The sequence below is a fragment of the Gymnoscopelus braueri genome, assembly GCF_963280865.1.
Source record: "Gymnoscopelus braueri genome assembly, chromosome: 1".
Taxonomy (NCBI): domain Eukaryota; kingdom Metazoa; phylum Chordata; class Actinopteri; order Myctophiformes; family Myctophidae; genus Gymnoscopelus; species Gymnoscopelus braueri.
Window position 1 is genome coordinate 57,247,748 of NC_137603.1, and position 22,823 is coordinate 57,270,570.

The window sequence follows — 22,823 nt, forward strand, 5'->3', positions numbered from 1 at the left end:
ATAAAACTCTCTTGAAAATAGCAGATCTACAAGTTCACAATGTGTCGCATCGCGACGCATTGTGAGCTAGAAGTAAAAGTACAGAAAATTGGAAATACTCCAGTAACTCCTCAAACTTGTACTTAAGTACAGTACTTGATGCCACCACTGGCATTGAGTCAACCAAATGAATGAATGAAACCCCAGTGACATAACCAACCATGGTTGGTCAAGGGTCAGTCAAGGCTGATGATGTTTGTTTTCTTCCGGAAAAGGGTCATGTGATATAGGGATATGACGAATCATGGAAGGATGTGGCGTGACTCGAGACCCAAATGCGAAGCGAACATGTCATCGTTTTCAAGTGTCCATTACTGCCGTCCCAGTTAAAGGATCTACACCATGAATTAAAAATAATAATATCATATTGTTTATGTCCCTCAAACGTTTTTCAAAAGGTTTGAGCCTAAATCAAGCCTCAGATATACTCATTCCAACTAACTTCTCTCTGGCTTATAAAGCACTTTCACCTGCAATACCACATTGTCCTGTTTGGCACGGGGTGCTATTGAGCCAATAGCCCTAACCCTAACCCTATATATATATATATATATATATATATATATATATATATATATATATATATATATATATATATATATATATATATATAATTCTTTTTATACTGAACTGAAAAACGGGAGGGATTGTACCCTGACGTGACGTCACGTCAGGGTGCAAATCAGTTTGGCCTGTTTTGAGAACAATTTACAGAAAACCCCAGATTTGCTGTGAAAGCCTGAGTGTTCAAACTGGGGTATTTTTGGGGATAGAAGAGAGGTAGGGGAGACCAAAAACACACAAAAAAGAAGAAAAAGTTTGAATTCATGGTGTAGTCCCTTTAAAATACAATGCCGGAAGGTTCAGAAGTATTTTGAATGCAAAAATGGCCATGGAACTAGGTGGAAGCTATGGTGCAAACGTAGCAACGGTTATGCATTTTACAATGAAAGCATATTAGTGTGGATGTAGCCTCAGTATACTTTGGCATTATGGCCATGTGTATCTTTGGCTTCCCCAAAAAAAAGCTTACTGTACACTGTACTGCACTTCTTGTTGCCGGGTTAACAGTTCAATGGTGAACTTCAACACAAAACAATAATTTTCTTTTCCCTCCAGCTTTCAACTTATTTTTAATTGATTCATATGAAGAAGCCTGGAGACAGCAAGTGTTAAGATTAATTTCACAAGAACAATGTATTATTCCTCACAATAATACATTTGTAAAAAATAAATATTATTTCATTTAGCAAAATACAGTAGGCCTACAGTTCAGTACAAAATCATCTTGTTTTGTCCTGTGTGTACTGTGCATCCTGGTTCTGAACTTTTTTATTTAGAACACATTTTAACCATTTGGCATCCATATTCTAGTCATAATAGTTGAACATTCTGTGAAAATAGGCGATTTCCGTCAAAGAGATGTGCTATGAGGGGGGAAAAGGAGGGGACCAAGTGTAGAAACGGTCAACAAAGTATACAGGGTTTAACTGTTAATCTTCTCCATGAGATCATGGCCCAGTGTACTGGAGTTCACAATTTTTTAGGCCTTTTGTGACCTAAAATGACTTTTAGGTCACAAAAAGGATTCAAGAAGAGTGGACACTAAGGAAGAGTGGGGAACTCGATGTCAAAAATGGTCCTAACCCATTCAAATCCGGGAACGCAGCCGTGTCATTTTTAGATTTCTTTGGGCTATTCAAAAATAGCAGATCTACATGCTTATGGCGCGGCACGAGATCTGCTATTTTTTAAATAGATTTGTGATTTGTGCAAATCTTTGAATATATACATTTTTTTAAACATTTTTAACTCAAATCTTTGCCTCTGGGGATTCTACAAATGTCTTCTCAATCCTAACAGTTATTTAGAAAAAAGCTTATGTTGCTATAATATCAGCGGTTCTCTTCTTTCATGTCAAGGACCCCCAAAATTATGTATTTGTCCGTGGACCATCTCAAAATATGTTGTTCCAGGGACCCCCAGAAGCAAATATTTCAGTTAAAAATGTATATATATATATATATATATTCAAAGATTTGCACACATTTCACGATTTTTAGTTTTTCAAAAATAGTAGATCTACAAGCTCACAGCGCGGCACAGAGTTTGTAGGTCTGCTATTTTTGAATAGCCGAAGAAATCTAAAATGACAAGAGATGCGTTCCCCGATTGAATAAGTTAAGTAATGTCAAGTATACATGATGTGAACATGCACGGTACATCATTATCTGACTTGAATTGAAACTTCAACTTCTTGTTTATGCCCCAAAATGATTGGATATCCAGGTTTTATAGCAATTTGCAGCAATTGTAGAAATATTAGACCTTAAATGTCAAATGTTCAATCATGTTCTGATCATGTATACTTTACTATACCGTACTATTTAACTGTACTGTTTTCCAAATATTTTATTATTTTACATTTTGGACCAAATAGCCAATTTTACATCGAGGTGCCACTCTCCCTGTTAGCCACAAAAGTACACAGGTCAAAAAAGTACACACTCCTCACAGGTTGAGAAGCTCTGCTGTACAGGGTTTGGTGACCTTAAACCGTGCCAGGAAAATGTGCGTGCTACTGGGGCCGTTTTTTTTCTTCGGGTTTGTTACTTTTTTTTTTTTTTTTTTTTACTTTAATGTGGTTAGTTTGGTTAATTAATTTGGTACAAAAAATGTACTCCATGAAGTGTAGATGTCAGAGTTTATTTTTTTGTTGTAATGAGTTTGTGATGGGTGCTCGTCATTTTTCCTGGGGGCTTTAGCCCCGAGACACCCACAGTATCGGCGCCCTTGCACACACGCACACGCACACGCGCACGCACGCACGCACGCACGCACGCACGCACGCACACACACACACACACACACACACACACACACACACACACACACACACACACACACACACACACACACACACACACACACACACACACACACACACACACGAGCAATCACGGTATTTTGGGAATGAAATATGAAATCATTTCGATACAAAACAGACTGAAGGGGAAGGAGGAGAGGGAGAGAGAGAGAGAGAGAGAGGTGGAAAGCGCGGCTAACTGGAGCATGGCCCTGCGATGTGTGCCAATGCCCTGAGCTGTTGTTTTTCCCACTGAAGCCTATTTCTATAGAGGTGAACACAGGTGAAATAGCCTGTATACCCCCTTGCTCTGCCCGGTCTCTCTGATGGCTGACTCCCACACACACACACACACACACACACACACACACTGAAACCAAACACAACCAGGCTCTCCATGGCACCGGGAGGTCTTGGCTGGGAGAGAGAGATCCACTGCTGGAGCTCTGGCTGCCGAAGACACGGAAAAAACAACTGGGTGGTTTGTGGTAATTAGTCTCGCGGAAAGGTGATGCAGCTCATTAAGCCATTAAGACCGGGAACGCATCCGTGTCATTTTTTAAGATTTCTTCGGCTATTAAAAAATAGCAGATCTACAAGCTCATAGAGCGTGTACATGAGCTTGTAGATCTGCTTTTTTTTATTGTATTGTGAAAATGTGTGCAAATCTTTGAATATATATATATTTTTAAAGCGAACATTTGTAGCTCAAATCTTTGCTTCAGAGGGGTCCCCTGGAACAACATATTTTACAAATGTTCGCTTTAAAAAATACATATTCAAAGATTTGCACACATTGTCAAGATTTTTCAAAAGATAGCAGATCTACAAGCTCTTAGCGCGGCATCGGTGCCGCGAGCTTGTAGATCTGCTATTTTTTTTATAGCCAAAGAAATCTGAAAATGGCACAGATGCGTTCCCGGTCTTAATGGGTTAATTAAGTTAAATCTTTGAACAGTACGCATTGTACACACACACACACACACACACACACACACACACACACACACACACACACACACACACACACACACACACACACACACACACACACACACACACACACACACACACACACACACACACACACACTAATTCATACCACTTCATGGGCATCATTTGATGGATGCTTTTGTCCGAAGCACCTTACAGTGCCGCAGTCTCCCAACGAGGCCGTCCATTTTTAGCATGGGCGGTCCCGACGGGAAGACAAACCCCCCTACCATGGCACTGCCATGCTCAGGTCTACCCTACCATGCACAGGACAATACACACACACACACACACACACACACACACACACACACACACACACAGGTACATGCATGGGCGCACACACATACAGTACACACACACACACACACATACACACACACACACGCATGCAAACACATACACACACACACAGGTACACGCATGGCCGCACACACACGCGCGTGCACACGCACACACGCACATGCACACACACACACACACACACGCACACGCACGCGCACGCGCACACACACACACACACACACACACACACACACACACACACACACACACACACACACACACACACACACACACACACACACACACACACACACACACACACACACACACGCGCACACACACACACACACACACATTGGTCTATCTAGGTCATTAGAGCTGGTTAGCTCGTATTAGCCCACTGTGGCAGTGCACACCTGGCTGCTGTTTTTCACAGCGTGAATGAAAGAGCTCCTGTGCTATAAGGCCTATAGTACATCACCTCCCTGTTATAGGGTTCAATACATTGATTCCTCGGTATGACACTGCAGACGTAACAGTAGTCAACCACTGGTTTAAAAAAGGTTTAAACCAGTGGTTCTCAAAACTTTTTCAAGTCAAGGACCGCCCCAAAATGATATGTATTTGGCCACGGACCCCCCCATTTAAAAAAAATAGCAGATCTACAAGCTCAGAGCTATGAGCTTGTATATCTGCTATTTTTGAATAGCCAAAGTATACAATAATGGTTAAAGTGGTTCAAATGATTGTGACGCTATATTAACTTATTTAGCTGGGGACCCCCTGGTACCCCGCCAAGGACCCCTGGGGGTCCCCGGACCCCACGTTGAGAAGCAATGACTTAAACCCTATATAACGTTGCTGTCGGGCAGAAACCTCATATCTCCATATTCTAACTGTTTGTGTTTTTTTTTTCCGTAAACTAATGGCCTACACACAAAAGCATCAAAAGTAGCAGATCTACAAGCTGGAAACGTGGCTCGAAACGCGACGCGAAGCGACGTGTTTTGAGCTTGTAGATTTGGTCGGGTCCTAAAGGGGTCTGTACTTGAATGTAGACTTTTGTCTATTTAGAATGTATGCAATGCTAGCAGGACTTAAAACTAAACTGATATTGAAAACATAAAAGTCAAAACAAATGAAAAATTCTGAACTATATTAACTCTTTCATTGCCAAGAGTATTTTCATAAAGTACTCCCCCAGTGCCAGCAATTTGCGTTTTTTTTTTTTCTTTCTTTTTTTTTGTTGTAATTTTTCATTCAAATAAATTATCTGATTGCGTGTTTAAACCCATATTACAGTTCTACCAGTAGAGAGCAACAAATCGACACATTGATGACCTCGCTGGCTCACTCGCCCCCTCCCAAACAGGCTCACGTCATATCCGGTCATAACCGGATGTTGACATTTTCGACAATCGTTGATCGGGCTAAATTACGATGTGATACACGACTACGATGACTGCTCGTCACCCAGACCAAAGAGAGTAGACGTGGACCTCTCCGTTCGTATTTATACCGTGTGAAAAACCGTGACTTTCCCTATTCTGGCCAAAAATGATCGCGGGAAAAAAATGAGAACCGGAAACGGAATCTGCGTCATGAAACCGGAACCCAATGAGTCTGAAGGAGTCAGGAAGCGAAAGTGATCATGAAAAATAAACAGTATAGCGCGACTACAGTCAAAAGTAAAAACTTGGGATTTCTCGTGCTGGCAGTGAGGGTACTCGGGAAAAACTCGGGATATCTCGGGCGTGGCACTGAGAGAGTTAACCTTGCCTCCATCCACCGCAGATGTTACTAAGTTATTTTAACATACTCTACTATACAGATGTGTTAGAATTATGGTCATTAAAATAAGTTCCAGATTGCAGTTTTACATTTTTATGGTTCTCACCAAGGAAACCGACTTACCTAACTCTACAAAGTAATATCACTTTTTTTTTTTCCTACACTTTCAGAGTTACATTTGTACTGTGATTTGACTGTGTGTTCAACTGTAATGTGCATGTCTTTTCCTGTGGGAAACGTTCATGATTATTCTGTTTAAGGGTAACTAGGCGAGGCTGATCGCGCTCTAGCTAGGAGCCAGAGGGCAAACTCTGAGGGCTTGTGCAGTGAAGTCTGGGCCAAGGCCAGACCTCAAACAGCAGTACAACACGCACTGTCAAATCGTCTGCTGATCATTTAACGCCGAGAGAGGTTACAAAATGGAACCAAAACGGAGCCGAATAAGGGTCCATTCGGTTCCATTTGTACACTCTCAGACTTTATACAAATGGATGATTTGAACACTGAGGATTTTATTGTGATAAAAAAACAAAAAAGCCTTATGCTTTTTTCTTTCGGGCAAAATGACAACCGGAATCGGTTTTGATTATATTTGTGGGAGTTAGTCGCTCCCACTCGCTCACCCATCCCTCCCCAACCCAAACCCCACCACTCCCTCCATGTGAAGTCTTGACAGTCCAATCAGGCACCATGGCCCAACACTATGCGTCAGAACTCATTGTTTCTACTCATTACACCCCCCACACACCCCGACACACACACACACACACCAAACTCCCCCCCTCCCCAATATCTACACACACGCTACTTCGCCTTATAAAAGCCCTAGCGTTGATCTGCATACCTTTCAATTTGCGTGAAGTCGGAAAAAAAGCAGGAGGGGAGAAAGAGAGAAAGAAAGAGAGGGAAAAAAATGCAAATAGTGCGAGGCAGAATTGAGCATGTCCTTATCTGAACACAATCAGGCTTCCCGTCGCCTCAGGGCCGGCCGTGGTGCTTTGCGCTGCTGGCAGCCGACGGTGCTGCTGTGTGTTTTACTAAACCAATGTGAAAAGTCTGAGCAGAATGGAAAAAAAGGAAGGAGAGTGTTTTTTTTCTCCTTCTTTTTCTTTTTAGCATGCATCAGTGGGAACCAAAAATATTCACCATTTTAACCCATCAAGACCGGGAACGACATCCGTGTAATTTTTTTGATTTCTTTGGGCTGTTCGAAAATAGCAGATCTACAAGCTCGTAGCGCGGCACCGAGTGCCGCACTACGAGCTTGTAGATCTGCAATTCTTTGGAAAAATCGTGAAAATGTGTGCAAATCTTTGAATATATGTATTTTTGAAAAGTGTATATTTGTAACTTAAATCTTCTGGGGGGTCCCTGGAACAAAATACTTTGAGATGGGGGTCCGCGGCCAAATACATATCATTTTGGGTGGTCCCTGACATGAAAAGGTTTGAGAACCACTGATTATAGCAACATAGGTTTTTTCAAAAAACTGTTAGGATTTAGAAGAGATTTTGTAGAATCAGCGTCAGGTCTTAATGGGTTAATACCGCTACGACCTTCGTCTCTATTATTCAAAACTACAATTAGTCACAAGTGTGTAAGCAATGTGCAGTCAGAAGCACGAGGGTATACGGTTTGTGAGATGTTTCGTGTTACGTGATTTCTGTGTTATGGGATTCGGGGGGCCTTTATAGTGGTTTAAATCGACGACTTCTATTTACTCAAATGCTTTGTTTTCTCATGTTTGCACCATGCTAAACGCCTGGAAAGAGCTAACGCTTCTATTTGTCACATGGTCCTCTGTATTAGATAATGCGTTTTGGGTTGGGTGGGGAGGTATTGCGTGGGTTATTGAATGAACAAACAGAAAACCACTCAATTGAACCACAGAAGCCCTATATGTTTGTTTCGTAACCAAAACGAATTACATTTTATACTTCAGTCTTACGACAGTGTCACTGTCACGTTCCAAAAATAACTGATCTACAAGCTCACAACGTGTCGTATTGCGACGCGATGTGAGCACTTGTAGATCTGCTGTTTCCGCCATTGAAAATGTTTGCCTATATTGAACTGGACTACCCAAAATCAGGACGCCAGAGTTAAAGGGGGTCTCCATCTTCCTTTTCTCCCCTTCCCCTTCTCGCTCCATCAGGCCTTTCCCTGGGATGCAGGCCTTGCTAGTGGGCAATAAGGTTGGGTCATTATTTAGAAAGTCAAACAGGGCTGACTGGACACTGGACTGGGGATTGAGGGAGGGGGTGGGTGGGGGTGTAATGGTCTCATAGAGCTGCCAACAGTAGTACTAGTAGTATTAATAGAGCTGCCAGCAGTAGTACTAATAAACAGTGGTGGAAAGTAACGAAGTACATGTACTCAAGTGCTGTATTTAAGTACAATTTTGAGGTATTTGTACTTTACTGGAGTATTTCCAATTTCTAATACTTTTACTTACTACTCCACTACATCTCAGAGGCAAATATTGTACTTTTACTCCACTACAATTATTTGAAAACTTTAGTTACTAGTTACTTTTTAGATATAAATTATGATATTATGAAACATACATTAACCACTTTAGCCCCATTTTATACATAGGCTATTTGAAAATAGCCAATCTACAAGCTCACAACGCGTCGCTGTAGATCTGCTATTTTCAAACATTTTAGTACTTTTACTTTTGGTACTTTAAGTACCTTTTGATACCAATACTTTTGTCGTTTTACTCAAGTAAACTTTGAATTCAGGACTTTTACTAGTTGTAACAGAGTACTTTGCAGCATTGATACTTTTACTTAAGTGAAACATTTGAGTACTTTTTCCACCACTGCACGGGGGCAAAAACATAATCCCCATCCCTAGCCTTCGACCTGGCAGAGATAACTACTACTCCTATTGTGGCAGTAGTAAGTGGTAGTACGCAACGCAGTAGCAGTAGTAGTAGTAGTAGTAGTAGTAGTAGTAATAGTAATAGTAGTAGTAGTACGGCTCCAGATGACTACAGTGCCTGGCAGACAGACCCCTGTTAAAAACATATCCATCCATGGCTTCACAGACCTGTGTGAAGGATGAGGAGCTGCACTTTGATACAGAGAGCTGCCCCAAGGCAAGCGTCTCACCGTGCGCTTTGTCAGCTACAGCGAGGAAGGGCCAGGAGAGAGGGAACGAGAGGAGAGAGAGAGAGAGAGAGAGAGAGAGAGAGAGAGAGAGACACACACACACACACACACACACACACACACACATGTACACCCCTTTCATTTTCTATCATCTTAACCCATTCAATCCGGGAATGCATCTCTGTCATTTTAGACTTCTTTGGCTATATTCAAAAAATATGCGCTATGAGCTTGTAGATCTGCTATTTTTGAAAAATCGTGTTTTTTTGGGGCAAATTTTTCAATATATATTTTTCAAAGCCAACATTTGTAAAATATTTTGTTCCAAGAATCCCCAGAAGCAAAGATTTGAGTTACAAATGTTTGCTTTAAATATATATATATATTCAAAGATTTGCACCAATGCACTCGGTATCTGCTATTTTTGAATAGCCAAAGAAATCTAAAAATGACAGTGATGCGTTCCCCGGTTTGAATGGGTTAAATATTGTAAGTATACTGTAAGTTTAAGATGTGTTTCATCAGCCCTCAGTTCAGTTCAGACAGAGTTGTTTTTTTCGGGTGTCATATCTCAGATGAAGGGTGCTTTACATGAAGGGTCAAACGAGCTTTAACAGGCTTGCTCTTCACAACAGAGGCATCAGGGTCAATTCATATGTTGCCCGGCCCGCTGCCACAATGTCCTCTCTCTGTACCCAGCAGGGCTCCAGAGAAAAAAAATGCTCTTTTTGTAAGATCTGGGTCCCCGACCACCCTTCCTCCCCTTGTTAGCAGCACCCAGCACCCACAGACAGTGATGATGCAGTCGCACGCGCACACGCACACGCACGCACGCACGCACACACACACACACACACACACACACCACTCCAAAAGCACACTCGCTAAGCACATTCATCAGTATAACACACTAGCCATGGGTAAAATAAGAAGAAAAAAGGAAAAAACAAGAAAGCCAAGATGTCCAACTTTTCTTCTGATCTGCAGTGGTGGAAATGTTTTACTTAAGTAAAAGTATCAATACTGCAATGTAGAAATACTCTGTTACAAGTAAAAGTCCGTAATTCAAAATTTACTTGAGTAAAAGCACAAAAGTAGCCTATTGGTATCAAAATGTACTTAAAGCACCAAAAGTAGAAAGTACTCATTATGCAGAATGTCCAATTTCACAAGTTTTAAAATGTATAGCTTGTAGATCGGCTATTTTCAAATGGCCGGGCTGAAGTGATTAATGTATGTTTTGATAATAATAATTATCAAAATCTACAAAGTAACTAGTAACTTAAGTTTTCAAATGATTGTAGTGGAGCAAAGTATTGGAAATTGGAACTACTCCAGTAAAGTAAAAGATATCTAAAAATGTTACTTAAGTACAGTACTTGGTACATTTACACCGCTGCGAAAAAGAGAACAAGAAAGCCAAGATGTCCAACTTTTTTCTTTTTATCTGTAATGTATGCTATCAAAAGCTTGATCAGACAGTGGGTGGCTACATTAGCCTCATGGACATTATGTTATAGCAACACATCGATGTCACGCTAAAGGTGCCCTTTTCAGCGCGGGAAGTGCATTAGGGGAAATCAAGTTAGACCAGACTGATAACTGTATTTCGCCCCTACCATTGCATACGATAAAACAAACCGTAGCCGAGAGCCAAGGAACACAAACGTCATTTAAAGAATAAACTATTGAATGTTAGCGAGAGAGCTAAACCACGAGCGAAAGAAATGAATTAAGCCGTCGTTCTTTGCCACCGCGAAACACTAATCAGAACACGGCTTCATTAATTACTAATTGCTTCGCGAGATGGATTTACAACATTTTAGCGACATTTTCCTCCAATTAAATCACGTCGTAATAGGAGCTTAACATCAGGCCACAAGTCACATTACCATAAAAAATCCCCTCCACGTAAAGGAATACATTAACATTCTCCTTTGGCTCATGAATTGTCCTCATGCTCACACGTTGCCTCACACCATATCACTCTCCTATCACCTCCTATATCCGCCTCCTCCAATAGTGAACCTCCTTCGACTCCTTCCTCCTCCTCTGTATTTTCCTATGGTGGTGCTGAATGATGGTGCCATCTGGTCTTGTGGGAAATTAGAGGGAAGAGTGCAGGGGCTAAATGGCCCCCAGCAAAGCCCCAGCCCGAGGGGGGGGGGGGGCAAGGCAATCTGCTGCAGACTCTGTCTGCACACAGGAATGCTCTCTCCATCCCACTTCACTGGAGCCCTGCTGACGGGCCTTTGCTGGAGTCAGCTCTGCTGAAACATGCTAAAGGCTAGCCCCGGCCCAGCCTGGAAGAGCTACTGTGTGTGTGGAAGAGAGAGAGAGAGAGAGAACTGCAACAGCAGTTGTTGTCGGCACCGCTTGGCTTATTTGAGACAGACGTCCCGTGGATGAGCTCACACAAACATGTGTGAGAGATACAATGCTCGGTTCCATGAGATACTCTATAACGTAACGTTAGAGGACAAACAGAGGTCAATGTATGAATCTTTTTGATTTGTGTAGGCTCTATAAGGATGGCGATGTCAGGTGGTCTGTCCAACACTTTAGTGTTCCATTCCCATGAAACTTCCGGATTGGATGAGCCCCAAAACCATTTGAGCGACGGCATGACCTTTCCGCTAGCTAGCGCTATAGCCTTAGGCCACTCTTAGTCTAATTATGGTGCTTTATTTTAGTTTACTTAAAAGCTTTTGCTTTTGTTTACAATTAGTTAAAGGGATAGTTCACCCAAAGAATGACTTATTTTCTATCAATTACACGCCCCATGAAGCCTTGAATTCATGGCGATTTTTTAGTTTTTGTCGCATTCCTAAGCCAATAATGTGATGACCGGCGGAAAGATGCTAATGTATCCATCATCATCAAATTATTGGCTTAGGAATGCGACAAAAACAATTTGTGTAATCGATAGAAAAAAAAAGTCATTTTGGGGGTGAACTATCCCTTTAATCCTTCAGTTAATATACAGTATATGTATATACCCAATTCTGGCACTACTAATAATCTTAGGATGGCAATGCTGGTTGGTTCAAACCATTTTGTTCCAGTTAGATGTAGCTAGTCAGGCTTCCAGACTTTCAGCTACCACAATTCCGATGAGTAAATTCCGATGACTCCCATGGCAGTGGTGAAAAAATTACTAAAATGTTTTACTTAAGTAAAAGTATCAATACTGCAATGTAGAAGTACTCTGTCACAAGTAAAAGTCCTGAATTCAAAATTTACTTGAGCAAAAGTACAAAATGTACTTAAAGTACCAAAAGTAAAAGTACTAAATGTTTGAAAATAGCAGATCTACAAGCTCACAACGCTTCGCGATGCAACGCGTTGCAAGCTTGTAGATCGGATATTTTCAAATAGCCTAGGTATAAAATAGGGCTAAAGTGGTTAATGTATGTTTTATAACATAATAATGTATATCTGCAAAGTAACTTGTAACTAAAGTTTTCAAATAATTGTAGTGGAGTAAAAGTACAATATTTGCCTCTGAGATGTAGTGGAGTAGAAGTAAAAGTACTGATAATTGAAAATACTCCATTAAAGTAAAAGTACCTCAAAATTGTACTTAAGTACAGTACTTTAGTAAATGTACGCTAAAGGCAAAGGGCAGTAATGTAGTTACTTTACACCACTGCTTTTAGCTATCACAGTTCCGATGAGTAAATTCCGATGACTCCCACGGTGCTTTTTTAGTGATCCCATCTCTCTCTCTCTCTCTCTCCTCTCTTCACCCTGCGTTTCTCAGGATTGGCGCCTGCTGTACGAGGAGGCGCGTTACTACCAGCTGTCGCCCATGATCAAAGAGCTGGAGCGCTGGAAGCAGGACGGCGAGCAGCGGCGGCTGGCCCAGCCCTGCGACTGCCTGGTGGTGCGCGTCACCCCCGACCTGGGCGAGAGGATCGCCCTCAGCGGGGAGAAGGTCCTCATCGAGGAGATCTTCCCGGAGACCGGAGACGTCATGTGCAACTCGGTCAACGCCGGCTGGAACCAGGACCCCACGCACGTCATCCGCTTCCCCCTCAACGGCTACTGCAGGCTCAACTCCGTCCAGGTACGCTACGCTGGGGGAATAGTGGGGCGGGGGGGGCCGCCGGTTCCCATATGCTGGTTATTTCCAGTGGTGGAAAGTATAACTAAGTAAATGTACTCGAGTACTGTACTTAAGTGCAATTTGGAGGTACTTTTACTTTACTGGAGTATTTCCAATTGTCTGTACTTGTACTTCTACTCCACTACATCTCAGAGGCAAATATTGTACTTTTACTCCTCTACAATTATTTGAAAACTTCAGTTACTAGTTACTTTGCAGATATAAATGATTACATTATAAAACATACATTAACCACTTTAGCCCAATTTTATACATTGGAATATAGCCGATCTATAAGCTCACAACGCGTCGCATCGCGACGTTTCCGGGTCGCACGTTGTAGGGAAGTGTCGAAAGGCTTCCGACCGTTCAGTGAAGTGGAGTAAAAGTACAATATTTGTATCTGAGATGTAGTGAGTAGAAGTAAAAGTATTGGAAATAGGAAATACTCAAATAAAGTACAAATACCTCAAAATTGTTCTTAAGTAAATGTACTTAGTTACTTTCCACCACTGCGACCGTTGGATAGCAGCGGACTTGTTGTTGAAAAAGACGTCAAGCCATAGGCTATTTTTAGCACCATCGGCTCTCAGGTGCATCCAGAAACTTTATTTCACACCTTCCAACCGACTGATCTGCCGACTTCATTCGACTTGCCAGTAGTAATCTGTAGTCGTCTGTTTGGTGGAAGAGCTACCCTTAATAGGTTTAACCCATTAAGACCTGGAACGCATCTGTGTCACTTTAGATTTCGGTAGCACTTTACAATAATGACCCGTTATAAAGTATTTATAAACGTTTATAAGCAGTTTGTAGACTATTAACAAATCATTAACAACCTGTTTGTTGACATTCGTAAATGATTACTAAAACCTTTATAACTACAGTTATAAATCATTTATAAGGTATTAGTAAGTAGTGAACTATTCATGAATAAGCCATGTATAATACATCTGTAAATGATTATTAAATGATTTGTAACTGATTTTATATAATATATACAAGCTATTTGTGGATAAAGAACTAATCATAGACAAACTATTTATATACATTGGTTAATGATTATGAAATCATTTATAATAACATTGTAGAACATTTAAGAATCATTTAAACATTATTTAAAACACATTAAAACATTATTTATACTCGATTTTGTTCATTAAATAATGTAATTTAATGTGTAGGAAATAATTTGGAAATTATTCATATAGTGGTATAAATTTAGTTTTTTTAGGGAGTTTTTTTTCATGTTTAGCAAATGATGCGTAAGACATTCGTAAAGAGTATGTAAACCATTTGCAGACGTTATCATGGGCCTGAGCCTAGTTGCTTCTTTTGGGCTTGTTTTCATAGACCTGGCCGCTTGTTTCTTTTGCAAAATCTGGCAACACACTGATTACCTGCATTACACCTGCAGTAGGAAGTGAACGGTGATGCAGTTGCAGACTGGACAGAAATATGTCTAATTCATGTTTTATGTGTTTTAACTGTCTTGTTGCAGGTGATCGAGGTAACATAAAATGGCTAATCTTACACACATGAAGTAGCATTATGACCAGGGGGTATTTTGATGGTGGCCGTTTGTATCCACAATGTTTGTTTTGATGTGTAGGCTAGTGCTTAGCAGTTTAGCTTAGCAGCTAAAGCTAACTTGCACTGGGAGGTGGTGACTACAGAGGCTCTAAGCTGCTACTCTGTGATTCTGTTGTGATGAATTTCTTTGTTTAAATGTCAGTGTGTGTGCTGTGTCCAAGAGTTGCTACATGTTATATCTTAATAAATTGTTTTATACTTTTATACTCTATAACGTTACTTCTGCCACTTTTTGATGTCACATGTTTTACTAATCATAGTTAAACATGAAATAATAATGCATAGTCTTCACTTTACAACAAGGCCCATGATAACGTTTGCAAATGGTCTACATACTCTTTACGAATGCCTTACGAATCATTTATTAAACATGAAAGATAATTCTAGTAATTGTTTGGTGTCTGCATTCATGAAAGCCAGGTAGTTTGCAACAGGTAAGGACAAAGTCACATTAACAGACAGTTGTAAATGATGAACTGTCTTCACTTTACTATAGGGCACATAATAACATGTAATAAGGATTTATAGATATTTTAGGAATGTTTTACAAAGCATATGTTAAACATGAACAAACACATTAACAGACAGTTGTAAATGATGAACTGTCTTCACTTTACTATAGGGCACATAATAACATGTACTAAGGATTTATAGATATTTTAGGAATGTTTTACAAAGCATATGTTAAACATGAACAAACACATTAACAGACAGTTGTAAATGATGAACTGTCTTCACTTTACTATAGGGCACATAATAACATTTACTAAGGATCTCTAGATATTTTAGGAATGTTTTAAAAAGCATATGTTAAACATGAACAAACACATTTCCCAAATTACCGACAAGGAAAATTGATCATGTGGAAATAATGATCTGCAGATAATTTTTAAATGTTTAATTTGTACATTTAGAAAATATGTAATAATTGCATAGAAATGGTTTGTTGTTCATGCCTTGGGCTAGAACAAAGATTTAACACATGATTTATGAAGTCTTAATACATGTTTAAAAAGATGTCCTATAACCACGAAAAAACTTAATTTACACCACTTTATAAATAATTTACAAAAGATTTCCTACAATTTAAATGACATTATTTAATGATGAACAAACTTGAGTATAAATAATGTTTTAATGTGTTTTAAATAATGATTAAATGATTCTTAAATATTCTACAACGTTATTATAAATTATTTAATAATCATTAACCAATGTATATAAATATTTTGTCTATGATTAGTTCTTTATCTACAAATAACTTGTTTATATTATATAACATCAGTTACAAATGATTTAATAATCATTTACAGATGTATTATACATGGCTTATTCATGAATAGTTTTACTACTTACTAATACCTTATACATGATTTGTAACCGCAGTTATAAAGGTTTTAGTAATCATTTACAAATGTCAACAAACAGGTTGTTAATGATTTGTTAATAGTCTACAAACTGCTTATAAACGTTTATAAATACTTTATAACGGGTCATTATTGTAAAGTGCTACCTAGATTTCTTTGGCTATTCAAAAATAGCAGATATACAAGCTCATAGCGCGGCACTGAGTGCTATGAGCTTGTAGATCTGATCGATTTTTTTCCCAAAAACTGTTAGGATTTAGATATTTTTTAAGAATCGCCTCAGGTCTTAAAGGGTTAAAATATGTAAAACTATATGCCTCACAATGAAAGATCGCTCGCAAAAATGTATTTAGACAATCCCGTTTCAATGCCCAATGGGATTTACATCAGCTATATTTATACTTGATAAAGATCCCATTGAGGATCAAATTTGAGTGCATTCTGGCACAATCAGACAAGAATTGCACGCCGTCTTTATGGTCGGGATATCTGTGACATTTTGGCGCATCACCAGAGCAGGGGATCTGTGTGTAATGCCTGGTTTGTACCTACGTAGCTGCGTGATACCAACGTGTAACTAAGTATAAATCACCCTTAAGAATTAGCATATTAAAAAAAGATGCCACCCCCTCATGATAGCTCGATTCCTGGCTCGGCACCAGTGTTGCACGTCATATTTTCTCTCTGCCTTCATTCGAGTACTTTTTCCACCACTGGAAACAAGTGCCATAAAATCTGGTCCAAAAATAACATGGGTAACCCAAAGAGAAGGCAGCTGTATTTTGGGTCTGATTAATTAGTTATAAAACAAGCGCCTACAATTTCTTCAGTGCATCACCTTCGCTCCCTGATTTTCTCACCCCATGCCACGTGTTAATTACAATCGCACCACGCTGGTGATGGTGGCGGTTACATAAGCCTTTGTTTTGTCAAAGAAGATTTGACGATCCGATCCTAGTGTCATTTTGTTGGCATTCCTCCAAACGTCCCTCTGTACCTTCTGTTCTGTGGCATAAATAATTGCTTAATTGCTTTTAATAGCTGGGCTGTTCATGAGGTGTAAGGTGCTCGTAATAATGTTACAGTGAATGATATACAGTGAGTCTCAGCCAGTTAGTGCACAGATCATATCGTCTCTGTCGGGTGGAAACATCATACTGTATGTCCAAAACTGTTAGTTTCAGGATTCAATTTCAAAAGTATCAAAAGTAGCAGATCTACAAGCTCAAAACGCGTCGCTTCGCGCCGCGTTTCGAGCCGCGTTTCGAGCCGCGTTTCGAGCCGCGTTTCGAGCTTGCGGATCTGCTACTTTTGATACTTTTGGGTGATGCTGTAGTATGATCAAGTAGGCCTGGGTGTTAATTTACGAAAAAACGCAACAAGTTAAAATATGGAGATAAGAGATAAGTGTCTGTCCGACAGCAACGATATATGCTCCTCCTGCGCAAGGACCTGGGTTTGAATCTGACTCCCTCTTGTCTCGCATGTCTCTCTAGAATCATAAATAAAATATATTTGATATATATATATAGCCCCACTGTACACTTAATCTAAAGGTTTTCACTCCAAAATTAGATTGACAATAAAAAAAGGCTGTTAGCATAAAGATGTCTATTATTGAATACTAGATAAATCTAGCACCAATCAGAGCGCTACGTCACACGAAGCTTGGCCAATCAAGTCCGGATGTATACGTTTGTGACATTTGGAGGCCAAGCAATTTGTGGAAAACAGTTTTAGATATGTACTGTATGTGGCCGCGGACCCCCATCTCAAAATGTTTTGTTCCAAAAATAAAAATATATATATTCAAAGATTTGCACAAATGTTCCCGAAAATGTAGATCTACAAGCTCAAGTGCCGTGCTATGAGCTTGTATATCTGCTATTTTTTAATAGCCAAAGAAATCTTAAAATGACACAGATACTTTCCCGGTCTCAATGGATTCATATAGATTGTGTAGTACCTGAGGTGCTGCAGGAAGTCCTTCGAAAGTTTGATCTGTTTTTAGATTTTCCAAAACATTAACATTTTGTGAAGCAAGTATGAAAGTACGAAACATTGAATAATGACTTGCTGGCCAATACTTATTTCTCAAAAATGGTTCTATTGCAATTTGGGCATCTTTCATTCTGGTGTGTCGATTTAATATTGTATGTTGTTCTGGCGGTTACATAGTGTTAGGAGAGGTATTGTACTGTATCAGTGTCAGTGGTTTTCATCCCTTTTCATGTCAAGGTCCATTGTTTATTCGGAATTTAAGCCACAGAACCACCATGTGATGAGATTTAGCCTCTCAGACCCAAGACTTAGAATATTTTGTTGTCGTTGGATACGATTTTGTCCACAATTCCATGCTGTATTGATGTTGGTACCATTAGGAGAGACAACAGGCAAATGTTGATCAAAATAACTATTATTGAATTAAGTAATGCAGATGTTTAACCATCATTTAACTCTTCGGAGCGTAAAATGAAACCAAATGGACCCGTAAGGGTCCATTTGGTTTCATAACTCTCCATTATTTAGCTGGGGACCACCTGGAATCTCCTCAAGGACCACTGGTGGTCCCCCCGACCACTGTATGTTGTTCATCTTGTAAGGTCAGCCGTGGGACACGGATTCAACCATGAAACTCCTCTGACTATATGAGTCAGTTGACTTGACTTTGGGCTGTTGGCACAGTTGACATTCTTCCACAGCTTGTATTTATCCAGGAAAGCGTTTGGCTGAGTGTGCAGTTTAAGTCGCTCAGCACCGCCCTGTATACTTCACATTCACACACATTGCACACATTCACACCTGGGAACTTCCCAATGCAACCACTGTCTTATCTTGGCCACTGGGCAGCGTTGCCATGTCGGCTTATTATAAGCGACTTTGGGCTTCTTTTTCTGTAAAGTTGTGCTTCCAAATGTTTTAATTATTATTTAAACCAGTGCTTCTCAAATATTTTCATGAAAATGTTTTGAGCCAGGGAGCATGGGCATAGCGGTCTGATCTGAGCTTCTGGACAACCGTATCTCCATATTATGCCTATGGGCATATGGGGTTTGGTTATGGTTATGTGTGAGTCATAGTGACATGCCTATTATATGGGCATATGGGGTTTGTTTATGGTTATGTGTGAGTCATAGTGACATGCCTATTATATGGGCATATGGGGTTTGGTTATGGTTATGTGTGAGTCATAGTGACATGCCTATTATATGGGCATATGGGGTTTGTTTATGGTTATGTGTGAGTCATAGTGACATGCCTATTATATGGGCATATGGGGTTTGTTTATGGTTGTGTGTGAGTCATAGTGACATGCCTATTATATGGGCATAGGGGGTTTGTTTATGGTTATGTGTGAGTCATAGTGACATGCCTATTATATGGGCGTATCAGGTTTGTTTATGGTTATGTGTGAGTCATAGTGGCATGCCTATTATATGGGCGTATCAGGTTTGTTTATAGTTATGTGTGAGTCATAGTGCATATGGGAGTCATAGTGACATGCCTATTATATGGGCGTATCAGGTTTGTTTATGATTATGTGTGAGTCATAGTGCATATAGGGTTTGTTTATGGTTATGTGGGAGTCATAGTGACATGCCTATGATATGGGCTTATCGGGTTTGTTTATGGTTATGTGTGAGTCCTAGTGACGTGGCCGTGGGGACCCTCCCATTAGCCGATTGGTAAAATATTAACAAGAGCTTCTGACTAAATAATAACTACATTGGATCCATTCTATTTTTCCATTTCCTTAAAAGTAATGGTTTTAGACATACAAGGTTTCTGCCTGACAGCAGTGTGAGGACCCTGGATTAAATCCAACCCCAATCTTGTTTCGCACGTCTTTCCTCTCTCTCTCTGCCCTTGGTTTCCTGTCTCTCTAAACTGGCCAATCTGAAATAATGAATAAAGAATGCTTTAGAAAAACAAGCTCTTGTCAGATCACTCAACCATTTTGCGCCAACTCTTAATTATCTATGCAATATTTGTTTAAAAGTGACAAGCCAACAACAACAAGAAAAACGAAATGAAAAATGCTGGGATGGATTCTTCCAGGATTCAAGGCAGATTAGCAAGAAACAGATTGTGTCTCAGAGAGACACTAGAGAGAGGCGAGTGTTTAGAAGCACAAGTCACCAGCGTCCATCTGTTAATTAACCACTCAAGCCTTATATACTTTGCCGTACGACAAATAGTGGAAATAGCCGCTCTACAAGCTCACAACGCATCGCGATTTCGGATCTGAGCGTGTAGCTATTTTAGAAAATCTCTGCGGATCGTGTGACTTATGTAAGCCTGAGGGAGTGGCGGTCTGTCTGTCTGCCTGTGTCCCTTTTAGGCCCATATATGGAGATCCTCTGATGTCATCAATAATACGTCATAGACTGGCCTGACAACAGGTACAACAGGTACTCTGACAAGGGCTTACGACGGGTACACTGCATAACCGGAGGGGCATTTTTTTATAAATCAGAAATTGTTTGAGAAATGTTTTAAGATTTTGATTGCCCAAAATAGGGATGCCAGGATTAATATGGTTAAATGATAAGGCACAAAAAAGGTGTTCAGGAGTCCAGGTGTGCCTTGTTGTGACATCCACTATTATTAGTATTATTGCTATACATACAACTATACAAAAAAAGTTATGAATCATCTATTTAATGTACTAAATCAGGACTTTTTGTGCGCACTCATTTCCCCACAAATCCTATACCCTTGTATTTTTGCTTTTCACTATATGAATATATAGGTGTGCCTTGAGATTTTGACTAGTTTGCCTTGGGCACAAGAAGTTTGAAAAGCACTGCACCAGAGCTACAGTATACAACACAAGCTACCAGAGTATAAAATATAAAACAAGCTGCTTGCCTGAGTGTGCTTTATAGTGTCATTGTGTGGCATGCTGTACCCATCGAGCTACAGCACACAGAAAACACGCCCCCTCGTCACCAGTGGTGGAAGAAGTACTCTGATATTTTACTTAAGTAAAAGTAGCAATACCACAATATAAAAATACTCTGTTACAAGTAAAAGGCCTGTGTTAAAAATGTTACTAAAAGTGCAAAAGTATTGGCATCAAAATGTACTGTTGCGACGCGCTGTGAGCTTGTAGATCTGCTATTTTCAAATAGCCTAGGTATAAAATAGGGCTGAAGTGGTTAATGTATGTTTTATAATATAATGATTTATATCTGCAAAGTAACTAGTAACTAAAGTTTTCAAATAATTGTAATGGAGTAAAAGTAAAAGTACAGAAAATTGGAAATACTCCAGTAAAGTAAAAAAAAAACTCAAAATTGTACTTAAGTACTGCACTTGAGTAAATGTACTTAGGTTCTTTAAACCACTGTGCCACACAGGGATCACAAACAAGAGAAACACTGTGTGTGTGTGTGTGTGTGTGTGTGTGTGTGTGTGTGTGTGTGTGTGTGTGTGTGTGTGTGTGTGTGTGTGTGTGTGTGTGTGTGTGTGTGTGTGTGTGTGTGTGTGTGTGTGTGTGTGTGTGTGTGTGTGTGTGTCTGTGTCTGTGTCTGTGTCTGTCTGTGTGTGTGTGTGTGTGCGTGTGGTCTGTTTCTGCTCTGATGATCCCTGTTCTCTCCACTCTCTCTACCTGGCTGGCTGTGGGATTGATGGACTTGTTGATGTGACGTGTAAAAAGAGTGGCGCGTGGCCGTTTGCCGCGTCGTGTCCCCCTGCCCTAGCAGCGATAAGGGACAACAGAGGGCCCCCCCCCCTTCTTCTCTGAGTGCTCTCCGCTGTCACTGTGATGAAGGACAGATCGGCTCTGGCCTGATCCGAGTGCTCCATCACATTGATGTATGGAGCGGCCTGCCTGGCCCCTCCGACTCCAGCTCTGGGAGGGTTGCGTGTATACACACACCTCTGTGGCTCTTTGGCTAAATGTTTTCCCTCTGTTAAGTGACTGTTCTGCTCTCTCTCTCTCTCTCTCTCTCTCTCTCTCTCTCTCTCTCTCTCTCTCTCTCTCTCTCTCTCTCTCTCTCTCACCCCATTGGCCCCTACATCAGAGTACAGATGGTTTGAGTTATTCACCAAATTCCTGTCATGACTTCATGGAGAATCACTCGCCAAGGTGGGGTTGTTGTTTACTCGTTTAATCTTGGTCCCTGAGATGTGAGTTAAGTCCCACTGGGAGAAAAAAGCCCCACTGTACTGTAAGGTACAGGAGGAATAAACCTCTATACGGTATAACGTTGCAATGTATTTTCCTATGTGCTAGCCCAGCGACACGTAACTGCCACGTTTTTCACATCGTTACTTGTATTTCACGGTAGTGCCTCAAAGACGATTGTTGGTATAAATCGTATAGTGCCAGTTGAAGACGGCCCTTAGAAAGAGTGCCCTGAAAGTTCAGAAGCAGTGGTGGAAAGTAACTAAGTACATTTACTCAAGTGCTGTACTTAAGTACAAATTTGAGGTACTTTTACTGCGGCCGATCTACAAGCTTGTAGATCTGCTATTTTCAAACATTTTAGAACTTTTAATTTTGGTACTTTAAGTACATTTTTATACCAATACTTTTGTACTTTTACTCAAGCACATTTTCAATTCCGGACTTTTACTTGTAACAGAGTAGTTCTACATTGCGGTATTGATACTTTCACTTAAGTAAAAACATGTGAATACTTTTTCCACCACTG

General features: G+C 40.2%; 1 protein-coding gene across 3 annotated transcripts in view; it reads left to right on the plus strand.

Moving 5' to 3' along the window:
• kctd15b (potassium channel tetramerization domain containing 15b) overlaps positions 1-22,823 on the plus strand; it is a gene marked incomplete at its 5' end in the record, with an annotated part of 58,650 nt that overhangs the window by 22,543 nt on the left and 13,284 nt on the right. For all 3 annotated transcript variants that reach the window (XM_080439578.1, XM_080439579.1, XM_080439577.1), the window contains one exon: positions 12,857-13,162. In XM_080439578.1, the coding sequence (XP_080295704.1) occupies positions 12,857-13,162 (306 nt within the window). The remainder of the gene's footprint in view (positions 1-12,856; positions 13,163-22,823) is intronic.